At 38.0% G+C, this 23,487-nt stretch overlaps 1 protein-coding gene across 1 annotated transcript; it reads right to left on the reverse strand.

The window, feature by feature from the left end:
- Nucleotides 1-639: 639 nt before the first annotated feature.
- Nucleotides 640-23,459, reverse strand: mrrf (mitochondrial ribosome recycling factor). Its single transcript, XM_017708166.2, has 7 exons — nucleotides 23,336-23,459; nucleotides 18,580-18,744; nucleotides 18,082-18,234; nucleotides 10,020-10,138; nucleotides 4,776-4,867; nucleotides 2,369-2,528; nucleotides 640-1,343 (listed from the first exon to the last, which is right to left on the reverse strand). Exons 2-7 carry the CDS (start codon nucleotides 18,740-18,742, stop codon nucleotides 1,266-1,268), a joined length of 765 nt encoding a protein of 254 aa, XP_017563655.1. The 5' UTR covers nucleotides 18,743-18,744; nucleotides 23,336-23,459; the 3' UTR covers nucleotides 640-1,265.
- Nucleotides 23,460-23,487: the final 28 nt, after the last annotated feature.

Genomic DNA, 23,487 nt, shown 5'->3' on the forward strand with positions numbered 1-23,487 from the left:
CTCCATCATGGCTGTTGTAAATGGAGAGACGCGCAGTAATCCGCTTGATAAATGTAAAGCGAAATGAAGCTATCAGCTGAAAGCAATTTTCGAGCCAGCGGCTCAGGATTTTCACCCCTCCATCGATCATGAGCCTCTGGTCCAGGCCAAGATACACAATGCCCCCAAATTGCTGACATATGGACCCAAGGACCAGCAGGAACCTGCGTGTTTCCTCTGTCTGTGGACTACCTCCTCTAAACTTCTGTTTATTCAGTCACCCCTGTGTTTTTCTCCATTAGGGATGATGCTTTTCAGTGCAAGCGCTAGGCTACAGTTTTAAAACTAAAGGTGCCAAAATGGTTCTTTGGAGCCTCTTTCAGCTCCCAAAAGAAAATTTTAATAGATGGTACTTTAAATGAACTCAATTAGTCTTAGGTGTCATTACAAAGAATGCTTTCTGGCACCTTCAAGAGTAAAGTGGAGTTTTGTACCTTGGGGTAAGAATTCACATTGATATTCCAACTATATGATGCACTTAATCCAGAGCTCCAATATCAGTATAGAGTTACATGCCAGATGTATGGCATTGGTTAATCAGAAAACAGTTATATGTCATTGCAGAGATGGATATCAATAACTTTCAGCATAGAAACAGGCTTGTAATTGGCCGCAGGGGCCCCAAAAAATACAGTGTACATTTTTATTCCATTTGTATCGGTAGCTATGCGATTACTACTCACAAACAGAAGGAAAGCATGACCGTTTTTAGTCCAGTGGCTGCGAATGTGAAACAAATGTTGGCAGTGCCTTACTGGGAGCGCTCCCGCACCGTCCTCTGAGACTTCCACCACCCTGTAAAGACCGCAGAGTTTACATTCAATGCTGCGCTTTCTTACATAAACAGTACACTTGTGGCATCGCTCTGATTAGGAGGAGGAGGACCCCCAAAATCACATTAAAACTTCATCTGTCCTCCCGTTTGTTTGTTTGAAGAAGTTGAGGACGGGGGGAGCCAACAGCCACTGGCGTGCCATGGCAACATTTGTTTATGCAGAAGAAAAATACACAAACATCGCCCAAACGCCACCTTCAACACTTCAATTTCTGTCACCATGATCGTTACTTTTTTCCTCTTTCTGTATGGGTGGTGGGGGGGTAGTTAGTGTCCTTTTCTTTGTTTGTAGGATCTCAAGCCATAATGTACAGCAGACAGCTTCCGGCTTGAACTATGACGACCAAAACAAACAGGTCAGTGTCATGGGGTTTGGAAGGACTTGTCGATGTCAGCCCAACAGCTCCTTGGTTTTCGTGGCCAGCTGTTTGTCAATGTCTGCTGCGTAACTATCTGCTATCTGCTGAACCTGGTAATGTCAGGAAAAGACAGAGATCATAATCGGAACTCAGAAACGTGGAGTTAAAGGTGCTTATACATCCACGTTTCAAAATCAGCTGTTTTTCAGTCTTTGACCCAGTTTCCCTGGGTAAGGGATGAGATGATATCAGTTGTAATAAAGTATCACAATATAAAATCCAATATTAATCATACAGCTTCAAAAATGAATAATTCTGAATAATTCTGATAACTGCATATGATTATCTTCATACTTAAAAGTGAAAAAGTCACAGTGAAAGTAAATAGCCTACACTACAGTCTCCTTGCAAAGCTTGCACCATGACAACAGACAGTTATAATCTGAACAATAAATATAAGCAGTGCTGATGATAATTTCATATTTATTTCAATTGTAGTTGATTTCCCATGTTATGTTATATATATATATATATATATATATATATATATATAGATAGATAGATAGATAGATAGATAGATAGATAGATAGATAGATAGATAGATAGATAGGAGATTGAACAAAACACATGAGAGATTCAACAAAAGGTCTATCAATGTAAAACCTCCAGTGAAAAGATTTGCATTATATATATATATATATATATATATATATATATATATATATATATATATATATATATATATATATATATATATATATACACACACACACACACACACACACACACACACATACATACATACATACATACATACATACATATCACATGTTTTTAATATATTTTAACAAACGCACTCTGTTTTCGGTCACCGATATCATGAAAGGAATTTTTCGTACCATCTCAAACGTACTCTGGAAATACAAATATGTGTTAGAGTATATGAAGTACTATGACCTACTCCAGTTTAATTCCCATGAACTGAATTTTACTCTACTGCAAGTTGTTTGGATAAAAGGGTCCAAGTACCTTACACTAAATGTAATTCAATGTAATGAGGGGAAATGATGTGCAAGATATGAATGTGTTTGTATTGCACTTTTCACAAAAACTGTTCTGGAACATATAATTTTACCTGCTTTTCTATCAAGCGGATAGTGTCTTCAGAGACGCCTTCCTTGGACTTCTTGACCTTTGCCAAAGCACTAGAGCGCACCCTTCTCACAGACTCCTTGGCCTTGTTGCTAAACTGCTTGGCCAGCTTAGCCAGGTTCTCCCTGTGCTCCCGCGTTACTCTGTCAAACATGCATACACACTTATAAGCTTGTTTTTATACAATGTCAGAACTATTATATATACACATGGTGCTGTGCAAAAGTCAGAGACTGCCCTCTCATTTATTTAATTCCCAGTAAAAATGGCCATTAAGTTATTCATTTATCAGCAAAAATGACCCAGAAGCCCCAGTAACTCAATATAAATTTTTAAGTGTGTCCTACTTTTTGTATGATCCAAATGTAGAACCTTCAGTCTATAAAAACCTCTAAATTTCAGATGTCCCGTTTCTGTGTTCTACTCCAAAATTTAGTTTTCTCAGTAAGAGCTTCTTGACAGCTACACATCCTTTGACTGAATGACTGACTGACAGACTGACTGACTGAATGACTGACTGAATGACTGACTGAATGACTGACTGAATGACTGACTGAATGACTGACTGAATGACTGACTGAATGACTGACGTTTTCAGATGTGAAGCAGCTTGATTTTCTCCTCTCTCTCAAATATGAAAGCTTTAAGTGCTGTTAATTTTATTGGGAGGGTTTTGCCAGGTCTTCCAGATGATTATGAGTCCCTGTTTCTCTGTATCTTTTAATCAATTTTTGAACTCCAGTTTTCTTCTTCATTATGCAAGTGGATAAATGTATATCTAATCTCCTCCTCTTTGGAAATATCCAAATTTTTGCACAATACTGTATGTAAAAAGCCCCATATGTATTTTAAATGAAAAAATAACTATAATAATAATAATAATAATGCCCCATATGCAAAAACAGAAAAATCATTAGTTTTAAAAATACACAAAAAGTACACCCACACACAAGCGGCTATTGATGCATGCAAAACTTGGACCAACAAAGTAGTCGTTTCAAATAAAGGACACATATAAAAAAAAGATTTTTGACATCTATGTAATAAGAAATTCCCCAGCAGAGATTTGTGAAATGGAAAACATGAGGCTTAATTGCCTCCATCATGTTCCAGACAAAGCAATGGGAATAAAATAAGGAAATAAAAAAATTATGTTGTTTAAAAACAGGCCAGATCTGAGTCGGAGCAGCAAAACCAGATGCCTCGTTTCTTATCCCCGGTCTTAAAGACAAGCAGGAATGGGTGCAAAAGAAATGACTGAAAATATTTCTTTACTAAATTCTGGTATTTGTGGAAGTTTTCCTCCTCCTCCTTAATTGGCATTTTGCTATGAACCATTTGTAAACAGTCCAAGTGCAGTGTCTGTTTACTGCAAACAATGTGTGTAATTAGTGATTCTGAGTCAATCAATCCTCACGCTCTCTTTAGATATGCAAATCCACACGAGGAGTTGGTGCTGATTGCGGCTGCTCTGTGTCCAGCCCCTCCGCACGCCACTGCCAGACGAGCACCTGCCGCCACCATAGCAGCCACGGGCACACCGAGGCTGTCTAATCAACACGTTTTGTGGTTTGCAGAATAAAGGCAGAGAAGTGTAGCTATTTTGCTTGGCAGGAGCGGACAGGAGCGGTCAGAAACTGAAGACCGCGGAGAATTTTTTTTTTCTTCCTGAAGAGGGCTTCAGAGCTGGATTAAACAGGATAGTGACGGCTGTGGATTTACTTTTATGTAGCATGTTAAATATCATCACTGACAATCTTTTAGACCTCAAGTAGTTTACTGTAATCTGTGGCGCAGCAGCACAAACACAAAGAAATTAAAGAAATCACATGTAGAAAAACATCTGTACAGAAAGTAGAACAGCTTTCCGTGACTATGTCAAAGTGATTAGAACCGGTGTTCTCATAAATAGAAACAAAACAAAATTGTAAATAATGAAAGCTATACACACTTGCTGGAAACTAACAGTTATCCAGCTGAAGTGAGAGCGAGTAGACAAAAGCTACACTGCTTATCAAAAGTTTGGGAACACAACTTTTAAAATGTTCTTAACAAAGTATGTTTTCTTCGTGGATTTGCAGTAACTTTATCATAAACAGAAATCTGTTTTGATCTTGCTATTTTTCTGTTTCTGAGGAAACAATCATAAAAGCCTAAGCTACAGGCCACACACACCATTTCCCCTTGTGGTGATGTCCCCACTCAGCAGTCCTCAAACCTTTCAGGTGTTTAGTCCACCTTTGGGCCAAGCAAATCTCAGTGTGCACTTTTTATCAACAGTTTGGAAATGAAAACTATCAAGATGGAGGAGGGGGAAAGAGGGACAGAGACAGAACACAGAGAGAGGCAGGAGAGGGAGAGAATCACAGACAGACAGTCAGAAAACTCACTTGGGAACGGGCACTCTGATGATGGTACCCTCCACCTCTGGATTCAGTTTCATGCTGCTCTCCTGTAGGGCACGGGTGGCTGCTGCTGTAGCCTGAGGACACATACAAACACACAAATCAGCCATAATAACAGCCAGGTGAGGATCCTGCTGCACCTGCAGCTAACCCTCAGACACCCACTGCAAAGTAAATACAGTAAATGGAGTTTTGGACACCGGAGAAACTTACGTTAAATAGCTGTTTATCTGGACAGTAAGTGTTCATTTGTTCAGAAAAATATCAATTCTACAATAAATTCAAACAAATTAATACAAGAGGAAATGATTTTTGCATGTCACTGTGTTTGTTTAACTACTTCCTAATCTGTCCTTGAGGATGGCCAGTATTATATTTGGTCATCATATCTTCAGAAGATATCACAGAAGAAGGAAAAAAAATACTTTACTTTTAATGTCAATGGAACCAGGTTTTTTTTCAAGCAAATGTTCAGCCATTTCTTTTGGTCCATTCATCATGTAACTTACACACAATGTAAATGGTGACATGCATTTTCAAATTATATCAAAAACGAAAAAAAAAACTTAATTTATTATATCTATTATATAAAAATATAATAATAACGTAATAATGTAAATATATCTAGTGGTGTCCAGTTCAATCATTTTAATCTATACTGTGCAAGTTTTCTTATCAGATAACAACAATTATTCATGTAATATGACAAGTGATTCCAAACTTTTGAATAGAACTGTAAATGACACACACACACACACACACACACACACACACACTTTCCCCTTTTCTTCTATCCTCTAACCTCCACGCACCCTCAGCCCACCCGCGTACCAACATGCAGACCCTTTGATCTAAAGCGAACAAGGACACATCTCTCTGTACTGCAGAGAAGAGGGGTGTGTTATGGAGGTGAGGGTGTGTGTGTCGTGCAAGTGCTGCAGGGCACGGTCATCACACACTCCTCTGGGAAAGGACTAGGAGGCTGCTGTGCAGGACATTAACCTTTGATGGCCAGCTGAGCCCACCAGGGAGAACGTACACTGGCCTGAGGGGCAGAAAATGAGCTTGGCTGCAGCAATAAACTTCGCAAGCTTATAAGATTTACTGAGGGTAAATTGTCTTGGCAAGTGAAAACATCTTAAACTAGTCAACATTTATAATATTTATTATTATGAGGCTGTTATAAGACTATTAAATAATTATTCTACCTGTTTCTATACATTTTTGCTTTTTTTTTTCACGTTTTTTGTAAGTTATTTTAAGTTTCTTATTTCATTATTTTACTTGTTTTGAAAAGTAATGCAGATTTTGTTTGTTTTAGAGAAATAATGCTTAAAACAAGTGAAATGATCTGTAATATGATTCTGCAACTATTTTATAATATAACTAATAGCCAACATGTATTTGGAAATCTTTTTCCACCAATTAGCAAAAAAAATAAAAAAAAATAGACAGACAAATAGACAGCAGTACAGGGTCAGAAACCCCATAAACAGAAGTGTAAAAAAAAGGAGTGTAAAAAAAAAAAAAAAGAAAAAAGAAAAAACAAAGAAACAAACAAAAACCCCTGAAACAACTGTATTTGGGTGATCCTGATTTAGGCCTCTTTCATATGCAGTACAGACTTTCAAAACTAACAGCTTTACAAAAGCAGCTTTACTTCAGGCAAAGTTTTGGAGTAAAATGTCTGGTATATGTGGTTGTTTGTGATTTTTCACAGCAGGTAAACAAAAAGCTTCCTTTCACAGCTTGATCAGCTTCCACAATTAAAGAAGCACAGAACTTCACTATTTTTATCTCTTTTCTGTAAACTCAATGTGCTCAAAGTGGTTGTTTTAGCATCCACTGTTTGTCCTTTAAGTTTAAAGTAGCAGTTTGGGCAGCTTGTTTGGATGACATGTGAAAGGAGTCTTTTAATCTTAAGGAAATATAGAGGACAGCTGTGCTTGCTGGAGGAGCATAGTGGGTGGATCTGTGTTCTTTTGCATATGCGGGACTGTTCAGACTGACGTCAGACATAGGTCACATTAAAAAAGTAATGTGAACGACTGAACGACAATCTGAATTTAGCCTTTGAGATTACTCATGATGCAGTTTGCACAGTGCTAATTGGTGGGGTTTAAGCTTCCACTACTTGTTATCTACAAAGCAAAGGAAAAAAGCAAACTTCAGACACCAAATAGGGTCTTAATTGATCGACTACATTTAGGCTATGGGAGGATAACTTTTGTAAATTTAACTGTTCCTTGATCTATTCCTTTAATTTCCCTGAGAATGTGGATTTCTGCGTGGTGTGAATTTCATTATTATTGTTCTTCCAGTGCCTCCACCTCTTACGGTAAAGAATGGAAAAAAAAAAAAAAAAAAAAAAAAAAAAAAAGATTCTGGTTTTAGTTAACATGTTAAAAAAAAAAAGTGACGAGCTTTTGATTAAAAATGAGACGAGAGTTCAAAGAAGGCCCGAGAAGAGCAGAGCTAAAGAAAACACATCCCTAATGAGAGTGGATACCACACAGGCGCTGTCTGCTCAGCTACATGCACAACAGCCACTGGGGTTTCTCAGTGAAACAGCACCTTACCCAGCTCTTTAATGAATGGCTGCAAAACAATGGCCTCTTTGGCCGAGGTGTGTGTAATGGATTAGAATAATTATAAAGCTGTTTGCTTTCAGGCCAGGCCAGTCACCTCAACGTTGGTTTTTTTTTTTTGCAGGCCTGTTAGGTAATGGCCAGTTTCTGTGACACCCTGCACACCACCAAAGGGCATTATAAGCTCCCATGCACAATAAGTTAAACTTTAATGCTGAGCAGAATCCTTCTGTGTACTACAGACATGTAAAGGTGATGAATAGGAAACTAAATACTTACAGCTACCTAGTAGTAATATAAATCATGCTATGGCTTCACTTGACAGGGCAGGTCAACAACAACCAGGGCTTATACAGAATAGATACCAAGAGACACAAACACAGCTTAAAAAGACAGTTTAGTGACGAAAGCAATATTTTATTACAGAGGATCTTTTATATAATGTTTAAAAAAAACACTTATTTCTCCATATCTGAAATGTAGTCAATCAGTCAGAAGTTTCTTTTTTAGTTTTTCATTGAAGTTACTATGCTAGTGTAGCTAACAACTGATGGATGCTTAAACCCCACCAATTAGAATCATAAAAACTTGCCTCAAACCTTGTTAAGTAGCCCTAAATATATTTGTTTATGTTGCATGATATATTGTTATCTACAATAAAATGTAAAAAAAAATAGGCATCAAGCTTTGCAATGCACATTTTCCCCCCACTTTTGTAACATTGTAAATCGACTGCATTTAGGGAACATGGAATGCTGGCTTCATTTGACTTTTTGACTTCGTGCTGAACTATTGCTTTAAAAAAACATCTATACTGAAATAGACCCTGAAACACTAGGAACCTATAAGCCAAAAGGAAAGACCATTAATCTCTCTTACAGACTTATCTGAGCATCAGGCAGTAAACTACTCTCATTAATAACATCAGAGAGGATACCAGAGAGAGACAAACGAGAAAGAGGAGAGAGTAAATAAAAAAGGAAGACAAAACTGGAGGGGCAGAAAGTGGGCAGGAGAGAGAAAGATGAAGAGAAAAGAGAGATGTTAAGATTGTGTGTTTGCATGTGTTTATGCAATTTTCTTCTCCCTCAGGACAAAAAATGCAGGGTTGAAGTCAGTAACTTCACCACTGCTCTTTACATTTTCTAAAGTCAACTTACTGCATTTCACAATTTATATTTATTATGAGTTTAACTTATTGGAACAAAATTAAAATATGAAAGGTGACATAACCTTTGTATGTTTTTTCCCCCCAATATTTTAAATTCAGAAAATAAAAAGTATTTGTGCACTAAAATGTGTGTTAACTAAGAAAATCAACATCTCATTTGACTAAGGGTGCCTAAACTTTTGAATACAACTGTACATATGACCTACACATAAGATGATCACACTTAAGCATAAATTATTCATGCTTCAATGCGAAGAAAAGGCAGAAAACACATTTAACATACATTTAACAGAAAATTACACTGAAGCCTCAACAACTAAACATAAGTTTAATCCTTAAATGTTTAGTGTGTCCACTCTTCACCGTCATTACAGCTTCCTTTCTTTTCAGGAGACTCAGTTCAGTTTTTCAAAGAAATCCACAGGGATGTTTTTCCACACCTATAAAGTTCAGTCTTGGTTGCATTTTCTGCTTCTCTCCATCCAAGTAATCAAATACATTCAGTGATGTTGAGGTCTGGGGTGGTCAGTCTAGAGAACTGAGAACACGAGCAGCTTCTTTGCTTGATGTGTCTGTCTCCTTTCTTAGGTTTCTTTACAGCTACACATCCTTTCAGACCCAAAGCGTTGAATGTCTTCTCATAACGGAAGGATGGACAGAAACACCTGTGGATTTTTTTCAGATCTGAAGCAACTTGATTTTCTCTCCTCTCTCAAAGATGAAAGTGCTGTTTATCTCATGGGAACAGTTTTGGTGGTCTTTTGTTTGGAGCCTCGTTTTGTCTGTGTCAAAAGGTTTTTGAACTGCAGTTTTAGAAACTGTTTTTTTCCACATATTTTATTTAATATGCAAGTGAATTATTTTATATCTATTCTCCTTAGAAATGTCTCCTTAAAGATGAATTGTTCTATTTAACATTGAAGAGCGACCCCTGACTTTTGAACCGTGCTGTATATGATAGTACATATAGGTTCCTACACAAATATGATGCATGTGGCACATATGTGTGACTCCATGTCTTTTTACATTGTATAACAGCAAATATGTTTGTGTGTGTGTGTGTGTGTGTGTGTGTATTAGCAAGAGCACACATTAAGGCAGTTCTGTGCTGTAGAGGGCAGTGTGCGGTCATTTCCTGATCTCTGTCAGCCTCCTGGCCGCTGCTTCAATCACTCTGAGAGAACAAAGGGCTTCCCCTCTACGATCAATCAATTTCCCCAAAACCACACTGGACCAGCTCCACCACGCTCAGGTTACAGAGCAAGACCAGTGTGTGTGTGTGCGCGTGTGTGTGTGTGTGTGCGTGTGCGCATGTGTGTGTGCGTGCGTACACACGAGTGTGTGATCCGTGTGTGTTCGGTTCACGCATGCAGAAATACTTCACTTCTCACTGTGCAGAAATAGTAGAAAAAAGCTAAGCTTTGATATAGAGCTTGATTTCTCCACCTCTGTGACATGCAGTGTGGTTACCTCAGGGTAGCTGGTCATGTTCACCACTATGAGTTGTGGGGATTTCATGGAGATTTGGCCCAGCTGGTTTAGAGGGAATTTCCCATCCTTGGTGGTCACCGTGATGTGGTCCAGCGCACCTGTAAACAATACAGGCGATTTTTACATTTGAAAATAGCATGAGCATTTTATTTTGGCCAAAAGTTAGGGGATCTGTGAGTTAATATTATTATAATGAATTACAAATGTTTCTGACATTCTGCAATGGATTTCAAAATCATTGCATTTTTACACTTGCATTATGGTTAAGTAACATGATGTCATTTCATGCAACATATTGTGTTGCATTAACCAGTTTATCTTCCAGATGAACCAACATATACACTTGCACACTGTGTAAATTAGGGATTCACAAATGTTATCAGGTATCTGTGTGTAACTGTTACAACAGAATGGTATCGCCACTGAACAGAGGTTTGCATTTCAAACTGAAACTGGTTTGATGATAAATTTATTGTACTCAGAACAGCAGAATGTTTAAGTGATGCTCGGTGCCGTGTCGCATTTGTAACTGTTTACTTATAATGATTACATTTCCCTGTAAAGTAATCCGGGTGGTTTTAGTCCATTTTTTCTGCGTTTTATAAACCTGTATATATCTGCATCAACATTGGCAGATACATAAGACATCAGATATGAGCATCAGCCCAGAACTCCCATGTCAATGCATCCCAACACAAAATGTTAAAAATAAAACCTGAAGAAGGAAATTTTGAAAATATTATATAATTATATAATATAAACTGCAGGTCATTATTCAGTCAAATAAAGAAGAAACATCTTCAGTAATTTCTATAAACTACACTGTGGCATGTTATTTTGTTATGTAGTGGTGAAAGAGGAATTGAAGTGTGTGCTGCATACTGACCCTGAGAGTTTAAATGGTTAACATGACCTCCCATCTGTGCAAAAAATTCCAAATTATCAGCATTAGCAGAAATATGCATAGAAATATAAAATAGCTTTCAAAAGTTTAGAACCACTGTATGAAAATATTGGGTACCACTTTAAATAAGACTACCTTTATAAATGTTCAAATGAATGATTTAAAATGTATTTATTAATGGTTATTAATTAGCTCATAAAGACCTTAAAATCATTAATAAGCAGTTACAACACATAAATAAACACAGTGGTCTTTCATTACTTAGCATTGAACCCGTCAGCTTGATCATATATTCATATTTATTAGATATCACTTTTGCCCTTTTGTTAATGTGTTATAAATGCTTATTAATGATTTTTAAAGCATTTATGACCTAACTAATAACCCAGAACAAACTAATATTAAACCACTCATAGCAGTCTTATTTTAAAGTGGTACCAAACATTGTGCACAGATTTCAATTTATTGTTAGAAAGCCTTAAAAAAATGAAAGTTTATATATATATATATCAAGTTACCTCAAGTTTTCCCAATGCATGATATATATATATATATATATATATATATATATATATATATATATATACATACATATACACACACACACACACACACACACACACACACACACACACAAATTATCAGGTGTCTGAATGAATGAATGAATGAATTTATATGAATGAATTAATATATATATATATATATATATATATATATATATATATATATAGATATATATATATATATATATATATATATATATAGATATATATATATATAGATATATATATATATATATATATATATATATACATACACACACACACACACACAAATTATCAGGTGTCTGAATGAATGAATGAATGAATGAATGAATGAATGAATATATATATATATATATATATATATATATATATATATATTAATTCATTCATTCATTCAGACACCTGATAATTTGTTAGAATATTCTCAGGAAAGCATAATGTGATCTATTGTGACCTAATTTATTACGATAACAATAAGTATGGTCATATTACCCCACCCTAAATTTAAAATAGTGAGAAAGAAGAGGTATTTGCAAAGTGGAGATGAAACCTCAGGGCACACATCAAGAACTTACAGTAAACAGATAATCACAGTATATTATTCATTTAGTACATTTTTGTTATTGCCAAAAACCTAATATAACTTAATAAAATATACCATCTGTCTATAAAAATATGAATAAATGATTTAAAACTTTTGGAAGCTGGTGTAAAATATCTACAGTTGATCAGAATACTTGTCATATCCCAACCAGAATCTTTACAAAATATGATGGAAATCTAATGGAAAGATTTTTCCCCCAAAATAAACTTAATTAAAAACTATATATTAGAATCTTGACCTCACGAACTGTTTACAGCCCTCATAAACAGAACAACAATGACAGATGTTTAAATGGTGAGTATATTTAGCTCAGGGATATTCCCTACTTGTAGTCCTTCTTCTTTCCTCTTCAATTTGAACATATAAGGACAAAACTGAAAAAGGCAACTGCCTGAAGTATGACTAAAAGTCTGTCTCTCTCTTTCTCCTCTGGGGAGGTGAGCAGTTCACCTTCTCGTTCTGCTCCTTCTCAAGATGGAGAACCAAAAGCTTCAGTCGAACACGTTTCCTCCCCTCATCTGCGTTCCCTCATCTTCCACAGCTCTACTTCTTTTTCTCTTTCCTCTGTTTTACCTCACTAACTCTGTCTGTCCATCACCCCTTCTCTTTCTCTATCTATCCCTCACTCCAGAAAAGGTGGAGAGTTGTCGAGACACTCTGCAATCTACCATCATTCTTTCTCCACTTTGATCTTTTCAAGAGTCTGTGTGCGTCTTTCTGCTCAAGGCGAGCGTTTGTGAGCTTGAGAGAACATGTCCATATTTGTACCATTTTCTTAACATGTACCTCAATGACAATACCTGGAATGGTTTAAAGAAAAAAAAAAATTACACGATTTGCGAATTGGACTCTGAGCCAGTCCAATCAGCCGACAGCTTTAATAGAGCAGATGTGGCTTAAAAGAACCAAACTTCCACTCTGTCATTAGGGACAGCGCGTGCCCCGACAATGAGCGAAATCTTTGGCTGCCGGTTTTGGATAATGACTGGACATGCCCTAGACTCAGGTCCCTATCTGTGTGTGTGTGTGTGTGTGTGTGCGTGTGTCTGCGTTACCTGGTCCCTCTCACATCTGCTAACGCTTCAGCACTACATACTGCCGTTTCCTCCATTATAAAAACGATGAGGATCAACCAGGAGGCTATTAACCAATTGAGCTCTTCCTGGTCATGCCTCTCCATCAGAGGAGCCCAAAGGTCACTTAGCATTCAGATAAAGAGTGCATTCTCTGATAACATACCTTCTCTTCAAAACCAGAAAGGATTCTGATTTGCCCTCTCTGCTCTGAGGACAAGCCTGAGGGTGACTCTTCATGACACAACAGATCTATCCATGCTTCGACAAAGTATATTGTATTGACTTTCCGAGGTTGAACAAGCTTTATACACCAATGAGCCAAAACATTATGACCACTCACAATTGAGGCAAGTAACGCTGATATCCTCGGACAATGGCATGTCAAGGTCTGCCAAATATTAGACAGTAAGCAAACAGTTGGTTCTCATAGTTGGCGTGTTGGAAGTGAATGAAACATGCGGGCATAAAGGTGTGAGTGACTCTGATGAGGGCCAAATTGTTATGGAGAGACGACTGGGTCGGAGCATTTTGGAATCAGTGAGTCTACATACTTGCGCACCCTTTACATGGGGAAATAATGGCACCTGTGGAGAACAGAAAAGCTGATGATGAGCAATGTTGTGCTGGGAAACTATGGGTCCGCACATTAATGTGGATGTCAATTTGACATGTACCACCTACCTAAACATCACTGCGGGCCAGGTCCACTGAAAGAGCAATTTTAATTAATTCCTTCATCATTCATAGTTGTTTTAAAAAGAGAAATTTGGCCTAATAACGTAGAGCTCATGAACTGGCAGTATGGCACACTACATTCAGCGTTTAAGACCATGAAAAAAACAGATGCACTGGTCTAATCAGCAAAAAAAGGCCTGGAGCTCAAATTAAAGAAAACTGTTTTTAAATAATATTTGCAATGTTGGTTGGATAAATCGCAATTACATATTTCTCAAAAATTGCTCACCCATAATGTTAATGTACATGGCAAGTAAGCTGTAGAAAATGTCATCAGCAAATCTCTTAGATTAACTTCAACCATGCCGTTGTACGTAGTGCTGAAAGCCAGGATGTTAACTTCTAGTTAGCAAAACTAGCCAAAAAAAAACATGTTCTGCCCACTTAGCAAGCGGGTAGCGGTCTCTAAAAACTTGCAGCCAGAGACTCAATTGTCCAACATGCATTCCCATCTAAAAATTACCCACCCTCTAATGGCTTCTCAGATGCTGTCGACCTCAAAGTCCTTTACAGTGGAAACACTGTAAAGCCAAACATGGCTTCTTATGGCTGTATAATGCCAGGAATGTTTCATTTCTATCTGATGTGCTGCTAAACTGGGAACAGGTAATTCTTCAAAAAAAACTATCCAGGACATCTCAAAACACACTTGATTTCAGCTGCCACTCCAAAACCATTCAACATCAGACAGCTGGAACCGAGCCTGTACTGTGGTGTTTGGCACTGACTGGATCTGTAGACGGCACAAGAAGCTAATGTTAGCCTGAATCAAACCACAAACCAGCTTGTCTATCTATTAGCAGCATTGTTTAACATTTACATCTGTGGTTAGATAGATGTTTTGACATTTATTAAATAAAATAACAGGAAACAGCACAGAAGTGACAAACGCATTTAAATAATTTGCGATGCTTTTATGTATTTAATGCATTTTTAAGCAAATTTTACACTGGGCCGTATATATTCCATATATATATTGCCATGATATTTGGAAACGGTTTGAAGGTGATGTTGCCCAACCTGCTAATGTAACATTTAACATATACACATGATAAATATTATTTGAAATTGGTAACACATTTATTTAGGTATTTGACAAAAAAGGCACCCTATAAAGCTTATCCAAGCTGGGGGGCGAAGCATGGACAGCTTAATTCTAGATCCAAAATGCGAAAGCTGTACAGGGTTCAGTGTTTGTTCTGACATGCCTATTTTAGGCAATTAGTTGGACTGTGTGTCCCAGCAGACAAAATAGTAAACTGAGCTAGAGGACCAAGAGTTGTCTATTACTCGCTCAGAATGAGACACTGTATGGAAGCCAAAGGCTTATCTATACTCAGCTCAAAGCATTTGGAAGAATACAAATGAACCAGAAGAGAGATGTTGCCCCTCAAAGGCTCATTTGTCTGTGGGCCCCTATGCATTATTGCTGCCCGGAGAGGGAACAGGAGAAGCCATGCTGGAGATAGAAAGAGCAGGGCATCCAACAGCAGCCAGAACCGCAGGCCGCAATCCATGTAGCGTTGGCCCAGACGCTGGGTCATCGCATTAATCCGCTGCTCCACCACGTCCTTCCCAAAGTGAAGGTGACTCTTCCCCTCCTCCACAACAAAAACAGTCTCTGTAATGAGGCCCAGATGACTATCATTCTCCATTTTAAAAAATGATGTCATACTAGCCAACCCTCTCTACAAGCTCAGCGGCTTGACAGGTCTAAGTCCTTCTGCCTTCACGAATGAAGGCATAGCCACAGAGAAGAGGAAGGGATGGAGGGAGGGGAAGAGGGAATGAGGGAGGAGGAACGAGAAGGTCAAAAGTTGAATAAAAAGAGCAGAGGTTTGAAAATCTCTGCAGTTGGGGTCACTTATCCAAAATATCCCAGTGGTGGGCAAAAATGCATCCAATATTTGACTATGCTTAAATAATCATACAAAATAATATTAATACTACTAAAACTACAAGCTCATACAATATTCATAAGGCACACACCATTAGTCATTTTAAAGCTAAAACTTTTATCATAATGTTTTATATGTTTTATTGTCTTTTTTAGATTTGCATTTTTATTGATATTCCTTCTACTTCAGTCCTTGTTTATTCTTCTCCTTTTTATTAAACAATGTTATTTTATTATGATTTATTTGAACGGTTTCCTTTCTTGGTTTATATTATATTATATATATATATATATATATATATATATATATATATATATATATATATATATATATATATATATATATATATATATATATATATGTATATGTATGTGTGTGTGTGTGTGTGTGTGTGTGTGTGTGTGTGTGTGTGTGTGTGTGTGTGTGTGTGTGTGTGGCTTCACACACACATGAACTTGAGTGACATCCCATTCTTAATCCATAGTATAACAGCTTCAACTCTTCTGGGAAGGCTTTCCACAAGGTTTAGGAGTGTGTTTATGGGTAATTTTGACCATTCTATCAGAAGCACATTTGTGAGGTCAGACACTGATGTTGGACAAGAAGGCCTGCATCGTAGTCTCCACTCTAATTCATCCCAAAGGTGTTCTATCGGGTTGAGGTCAGGACTCTGTGCAGGCCAGTCAAGTTCTTCCACGCCAAACTCGCTCATCCATGTCTTTATGGGCCTTATTCTGAACACTGGTGTGCAGTCATTTTGGAACAGGAAGGGGTCATCCCCAAACTGTTCCCACAAAGTTGGGAGCATGAAATTGTCCAAAATCTGTTGGTCTGCTGAAGCATTAAGAGTTCCTTTCACTGAAACTAAGGGGCCGAGTCCAACTCCTGAACAATAACCCCACATCATAATCCCCCTCCTCTGAACTTTACACTTGGCACAAAGCAGTGAGACAAGTACTGTTCTCCTGGCAACTGCCAAACCCAGACTCGTCCATTGGATTGCCAGACAGAGAAGTGTAATTCATCACTCCAGAGAACACGTCCCCACTTTGCATTGTGATTGGTGATGGTAAGGTTTGGATGCAGCTGTTCAGCCTTGGAAACCCATTCCATTAAACTCTCTACGCTGTTCTTGAGCTAATCTGAAGTTTGGAGGTCTGTAGTGATTGACTCTGCAGAAAGTTGGCATCCTCTGTGCACTGTGTGTCTCACCATCCGCTGACGCCGCTCTGTCACTTTGTGGCTGAGTTGCTGTTGTTTCCAATTTCTTCCACTTTGTTATAATATCACTGACAGTTGACTGTGGAATATTTAGTAGCGAGGAAATTTCACAACTGGACTTGTTGCACAGATGACATCCTATCACGTTACCATGCTGGAATTCACTGAGCTCCTGAGAGCGACCCATTTTTTCACAAATGTTTGTAGAAGCAGTCTGCATACCTAGATGCCATGGAAGTGATTGGAACATCTGAATTCAATGATTTGGATGGGTGAGTGAAGACTTTTGACAATATAGTGTATGTGTATACTATATATATATATATATATATATATATATATATATATATATATTTTTTTTTTTTTGTGGTTCACTGGTTTTGGTGACAGCTCATCAGGTGACAAAGTCACCCTCCCATCCCGTAATAGCCTCAACTTTGCAATTAGGGATTGGCCCAGTCTGAGCTGAACAGGCCTGACCTGGATGTACTCGAGGAAGCAGAACCACAAAGAGGGTAAGAGTTCCAACCTTGTGGAACAATGGTCACTAACAGAATGGATGCACGGATGGATCTTTGTATGCTGACCCTCAGGGAGATCAAGGCAACACAATACTCTTCTAGCCTTATGTAACCTCAGTCACAGTTATGAGGTTGCCCTTGATAACCTTGTAGAAAAATGGGCATCTGAACCTGACCACTAGCAAGCAGACTCTGATTAAACATGCACAATCCAAATTACAGTATTTGTAAAGTTACCTTGTAGCTGGACAATATCATCCAAAATTAGATATAAATTCTGTATTAGTGAAGTAAATCATTAAATCATTGTCTTTGAAATATCACAAAAGTTTTTAGACTGGATAAACTTCACATTATGGTTTGTCTTCATGTTGGCCTTGTGGACGTTGCTGCCACAACACGAGTAACTCCAATATAGTTGATTAAAAAAAACTGTTTGAAATCTGAACCTGACCCAAGCCCAACAAATATTTGTCTGAAAGGGACATCAAACATTTCAAGCAATAGCAGATATGTGTAAAGGAGCTCAATCCTAACCTGCCGAGGTTCGGATGCCCAGGTTGCGGCTAAAGTCGTCCTTTAGCGTGGCCAGCACAGTGGCCATATCCTCCTTCACTTCCTCCAGGCTGATGATGTCCTCCACCAGGGCTGCATTGATGCTCACTTTGGCCGCCTGGCCCTTTGCTTTTGCTGCAGAACAATGGAGGGATTAAACATGACCACTATTCGTTTCAAAAAGAGAGAGAGGACAGAGGAACAGAGAGAGTGACAGAGAAATGAAAGGACTCGCCAGCATGCTGGTAGGTTATCATTGCTATTACATATGAAAGCAAGACACAAGAGGAATTCCTCATCCTCTCATATGGACTCTAAAGGGCCACTTCAGTGAACCTAAGCAAGCACTACACTGGAGAGACTTTTTAAAGAACAAACGGCAGACCCACCCCCACCCTTATAAGCAGCCCTTTGAAATGGTCTGTGTGGCGCATGTATTGTGGCTCAGAGAGAGAGGAGTGATACAGGTGCTATACTGACCTTTACTTTTCTTTGTGGCATAATGGCGGACAAAACAAGGTGGAGTGCCAACTACATGAGGGTAGACATTTTGGAGGAGAGGTGGCAATCTCATACAGGTTGGAGGGGGGCTTCTTATGTAGAAGAGCACTGGCCGCAGCAGTCCTAGCCGGCTACAAGCCATAACTGTAGTAAGAAAGCACATGAGAGGAGAGGAAGGTTGAAACTACTAATCACAGAGCTGCACTAATTTTGAACATGCTTCAAAGAGCATATCATGATTTTTTTAGACAAGAGTTTGGTGTACAACATAAACTGTGTGAATGTTTCAAAACATACTACTGACTCTCCTATCCACGCAGTCCATTAAACTGCATGTTATGAATGTTTGGTTGTTACAAAAAACCTACACATTTCAACAAATCCATTTAATCATCCTATGCAGGTTAGCTCCACCCATTCAAGCTTAAATTATAAAGAGTGTTTCAACCTAGACTGCTTTTTTGCATGAGGCACAATACAGAGAAGTGCAGCACAACTGAGGTCATTTACATATATATCACTCTTAAGGAAACAGTCACAAAAACAACCTGTTCAATTCTAAGGGATAAAGATAGGTTGGAAATGATCAGGTAAAAATGAATTAGGGATGTTTGTACACAAAACCACACAAATGTAATAAGGCTCTGAGGGGGGGGGGGAAGAAAAAGAAAAATGTAGAACAGCCTTTAATAATATTTAAATGAGAATCAGCACTGGCCCAATACCCATTATCGATATCTACCTGATATCAGTAGAAAATACGTGATCACACAGCATTCTGAAACAAATCTAGCCAGAAATATTGCAGGATGGCCAATAGCACAACGTAACGTGAAGCAAAGTATGTCACATGATAAGACAGTAGTCACATGTAACCTCATGTTAACCTAAGAAGGAGTATCTAACTGATTACAATTCCTTTACTGTGAATTACAATTCCTTTATTTTAACGTCTGATTTTACACACGTTTGTTCTGTAAGTGAAACGTCTGAGCATGGTATTATTAAAAGGCTATCTTAAGTGAAGGTCAGTTTAAGGGACAATTTATAAAAACTTTAAAATGAAAAGAAAAAATAATGTTAATGAGCTCTTCTGAGGGGTGATCAAACTAATAACCTCCTCAGTAGTGGACATGCTTGTGATTGTCAAGCTTAGTGGACTGTAGCACTGCAGTGCAAGACAAAAAAAAATTTTTGGAGATTCATTTAAATGAATCTCATTTTTCATGAAATGCATTAACAGAATAATTACATGAAGAAAACTTCCAACCACAATTCTTAATAATGTCACGCTTTTGTGCATTTTAATGTAATATGCTACTGAATACATTTGGGACAGTGATGTAATATAGATGACATAATATGATGGATATAATATACAATAGGGTGCACATAAACTCTAGAATATCAGACTCAGCTTGGCTTCCTGTGGTTAGTGCTGTGTGGGTCAGTTTCTGTTCGTCGATATTTTTTTCTGACTTTATGGTTAACTTTTGCTAATCGCAGGACAGACAGAAATGTGTTCACTGTATATACTAAATATACTCATATTAATATGACACACTATTTCTGAAATCAAGGATATTAATAGAGAGTTTGCCTCCTTTGCTGTAGTAACAGCTACTACTCTAGTGAGAAGGCTTTACAACAGATATTGGGACACTGCTGTGAGGATTTGATCAAGTCCAGCCACAGGAGTATTAGTAAAATCAGGTAATGATGTTGGATGATCAGTTCTGGACCACAACAACTCATCTTAAAGTTACTAGATGGACTAAATCACTCCAAAGAACACAGCTCCGCTGCTCCATAGGTCAGCGTTAAGGGGTTTTAGACACCTCTAGCTGATGCTCAACATTGGTCATAGTGACCTTAAGGTCATCTGTGGCTGCTTCATTCTATTGGCAATGCACTTCTACAGGGATATAAGCACACAACTGAACATACAGTGGGCACGTATTCTTTTTTGAATTATTATTGTCATCATTTACTCTTACCACCAGAGGGCGTTTCTCATGAGAAGCCATGAAGATGCTTCTACACACCTTCTATGATTTTTTTCACAAGAAAATTAATTTCTCAATTGACAACTGTGTGTTACACGTTCTTTCCTCTTTAATAAAGAAAAACTATATACCTACTAGTCTGATGGCACTGTAAGCGCCCAACCTAAATTTCAAGTGTCAACAAGCTTGTAAACTAAGAAGAGCAATTTCTGAGAACTGTTTTCAACATTAGACCTGTGTATCTGGACGCTCCAGTAACCATCCAGTCTAAACCAATTTAAAGATATTAGTCTAACTCATTACAAGGCATGAATTATATAGGAAATTTCCAAATCTACCATAAATCATTCACTGGACAATACACCTGTAAGAGTGGTGCCGTTCCACACATGCTTGGAAATCTCTGGTAGTAGCTCTTGTGTAGGTGTGAGGTATCATGATAGCCAAAATAAAGCCTTGCTTATTGTCTCCAGAGTGACAGCCGGTGAGATAGGTCAGGCCCCTGTGTGTTTTCACAGTTGCCATGTTCCACCATGTCAGTGGCGGTCAGACGGCACGAGAGCTGAAAGCATACGCAACGACTGCTGCCCTCAAAAAGGTGATTCTTATCAGGCCTCCATGACAGCGTGTGGCAGCTTTGATGAAAGCCGCAGCTGTTATGGTTAAAGGCAGATCAAACATGAAAAGCATGACTTTAGCAACTCAAGCCATCTAAGCAAGACAAGAGGAGAAGACAGAGCAGGGGATGATGGCAGCTTTTAGAGCGCAACTGAAGTGGAAAAACTGCTGCACAGGTGGTCTGTGAAACGCTGCACATCTCGGACTGATGAATCCAGTACGTGGCGAGGGCAGCTGGGGCACCCTTATTGTGCAAGATGGCCTCATGAAAGAAGTGTTAGCAGTAACTGTAAAAGATGACACAATTAGTATCCAAGTGATGGCAGCAGTGAGTGCACTAGTAGGAAGGTCTTAGTCATAACATCACAGCAGAAGCAAGAGTGGCTTTAGAGGATGAGCTGACAGTCTTCAATAACATACATCTTCTCCTCTTAAGACGTCACTGATATGAGGCATTCACATAAGACTGGATTAACTGAAGCAGGTGAATCATTCCAGATTTTGACAGATTTTGACACTTTTTTACTTTGAAAAATGTTACATTAAGTTTCATCATTCATTTTTTTCCTCCTCCTGAAAAGTTGTGATTTTGGAAATACAAGGTTGCCTTTTTTTTTTTAAACTTAATAACACATCACACAGAACATGCGATGGAGCATAATGTGATGGGATGGAATATTTTGGTCAAATGTTATTATATCTGTTTTTTTTTCAGTAAACTACTGTTAATCACTAAACTACTACATAAAATAATTTTCAACATGTGTTCTCTGAACTTTAATAATGTAACTTACTCTTCGTTTAAAAGGGCACAATTTTTAACAATAAAAGTATGAAGTGCCATTGTTAAGGTTTCAAAATGTATCACTTTCTAGTCCATATATGAAAACTAAGCAGCCTGTTTTAATCTCACATGACATCACAAAAACATATAATTTATATACATGTCTGCCTACTCAGCCTACAGCAATTTAGCTCCACCCACTGACACTACAGGAGAGCCAATGAAAGAAGAAGCCATTTACAATATATAGATACATATATACACACATGCACGCACACACACACACACAAAATGCACACAAATATATATGTTTACATATATATTTTAATGGCTTCTGTTCTGATTCGCTGTCCTATGAAGACCTAAAGGCAACAGTAACAAAAACAGCCTGTTTATTTCTAAGTGATAAAGAGAGGTTAGGAAATGGTCGTGTCCAAATCCACACAAATGTAACAAGTAGACCTCAGAGAAAAAAATAAAATAGAAGGAAAATGTAGGATATTGACCCTTTAATGTGACAGTACATTATTTTGATGTTATAATGTACATACTAATTTGAAATAGTCACTCTACATGTGAAAACATATCTTCTGCATGGGAAACGTTCTATATAATATAAATCTTTTATATTCAAGCTGTAAATTTATTTTTAAGAATATAAAAACGTGTGGATTTCAATCTGAATCTTTACTTATTATGTATTCATTTGGATTTTGCGAAGGGACAGACTAACCTGTCTAGGTGAAGCTGAAGCACTAAACTTTAAAATTCGTGCATACGGCCTTGAATAACAAATGAATACATATCAAGTTGTGTTTATGCCCTTTTAACTGCTTAATTTGAAAGACTGTATAAATATTAAACAGTAAGGAGCCTAAAGATGAAACCACTGAGTGGACACTCGCGCTTCTCAGTGTCAGGACACGGAAAATTCATAAAAACGGACGCAAACAGTCACAGCACCATTAATTACAGCCACGTTTCCAGTATAAAGTGCAATAATTGTGTTTATGTTCAGACAGACGGTCATATCGCTAACCAGCTACCGCCACGAAGCTGAAGTCAGCTTCCTATTCGAATTATCGTTCCACCTTAAAAGGTGCAGCGATTACAATTACACCTGGGCGCCAGACTGCGTCTGCTGCGCTGCTTAAGGTGGAACGGGAAAATCGAACAAGCTCGCGGACAGGAACGTGAACTTCAGCCACGTAGCTACCGCTACTGTCTGCAGGAAAAAGGTCGGAACAAGCGGACGAACAGTCTGCGTTAGCAGCACAGACAATTCCAATTTCACTACAATTAAAATAGCACATTTATATGTACTTACCAAAGTCATACAGTGAGATTTCCTCCAAAAAGCATGGCCTGGTGAAGGCACTTCAATTCAAAACACGAGTATCTCAAGGGTACGAAGAGCTAAACGTCACCAAAGTGGGTGAAACGTCATCTGTTGCAGCGTGAAACATCAACACTCGACGC

This window comes from Pygocentrus nattereri, chromosome 18 (genome assembly GCF_015220715.1).
Source record: "Pygocentrus nattereri isolate fPygNat1 chromosome 18, fPygNat1.pri, whole genome shotgun sequence".
In the NCBI taxonomy this organism is placed as follows: domain Eukaryota; kingdom Metazoa; phylum Chordata; class Actinopteri; order Characiformes; family Serrasalmidae; genus Pygocentrus; species Pygocentrus nattereri.

Coding starts and splice junctions, on each gene's coding strand:
- mrrf (XM_017708166.2), bottom strand. CDS start 18,742: ATGGCTTGTAGCCGGCTAGGACTGCTGCGGCCAGTGCTCTTCTACATA. Junction 18,235..18,579: donor TGCCACAAAGAAAAGTAAAG/GTCAGTATAGCA, acceptor ATTGTTCTGCAG/CAAAAGCAAAGGGCCAGGCG. Junction 10,139..18,081: donor GGGCATCCGAACCTCGGCAG/GTTAGGATTGAG, acceptor TATTGTTTACAG/GTGCGCTGGACCACATCACG.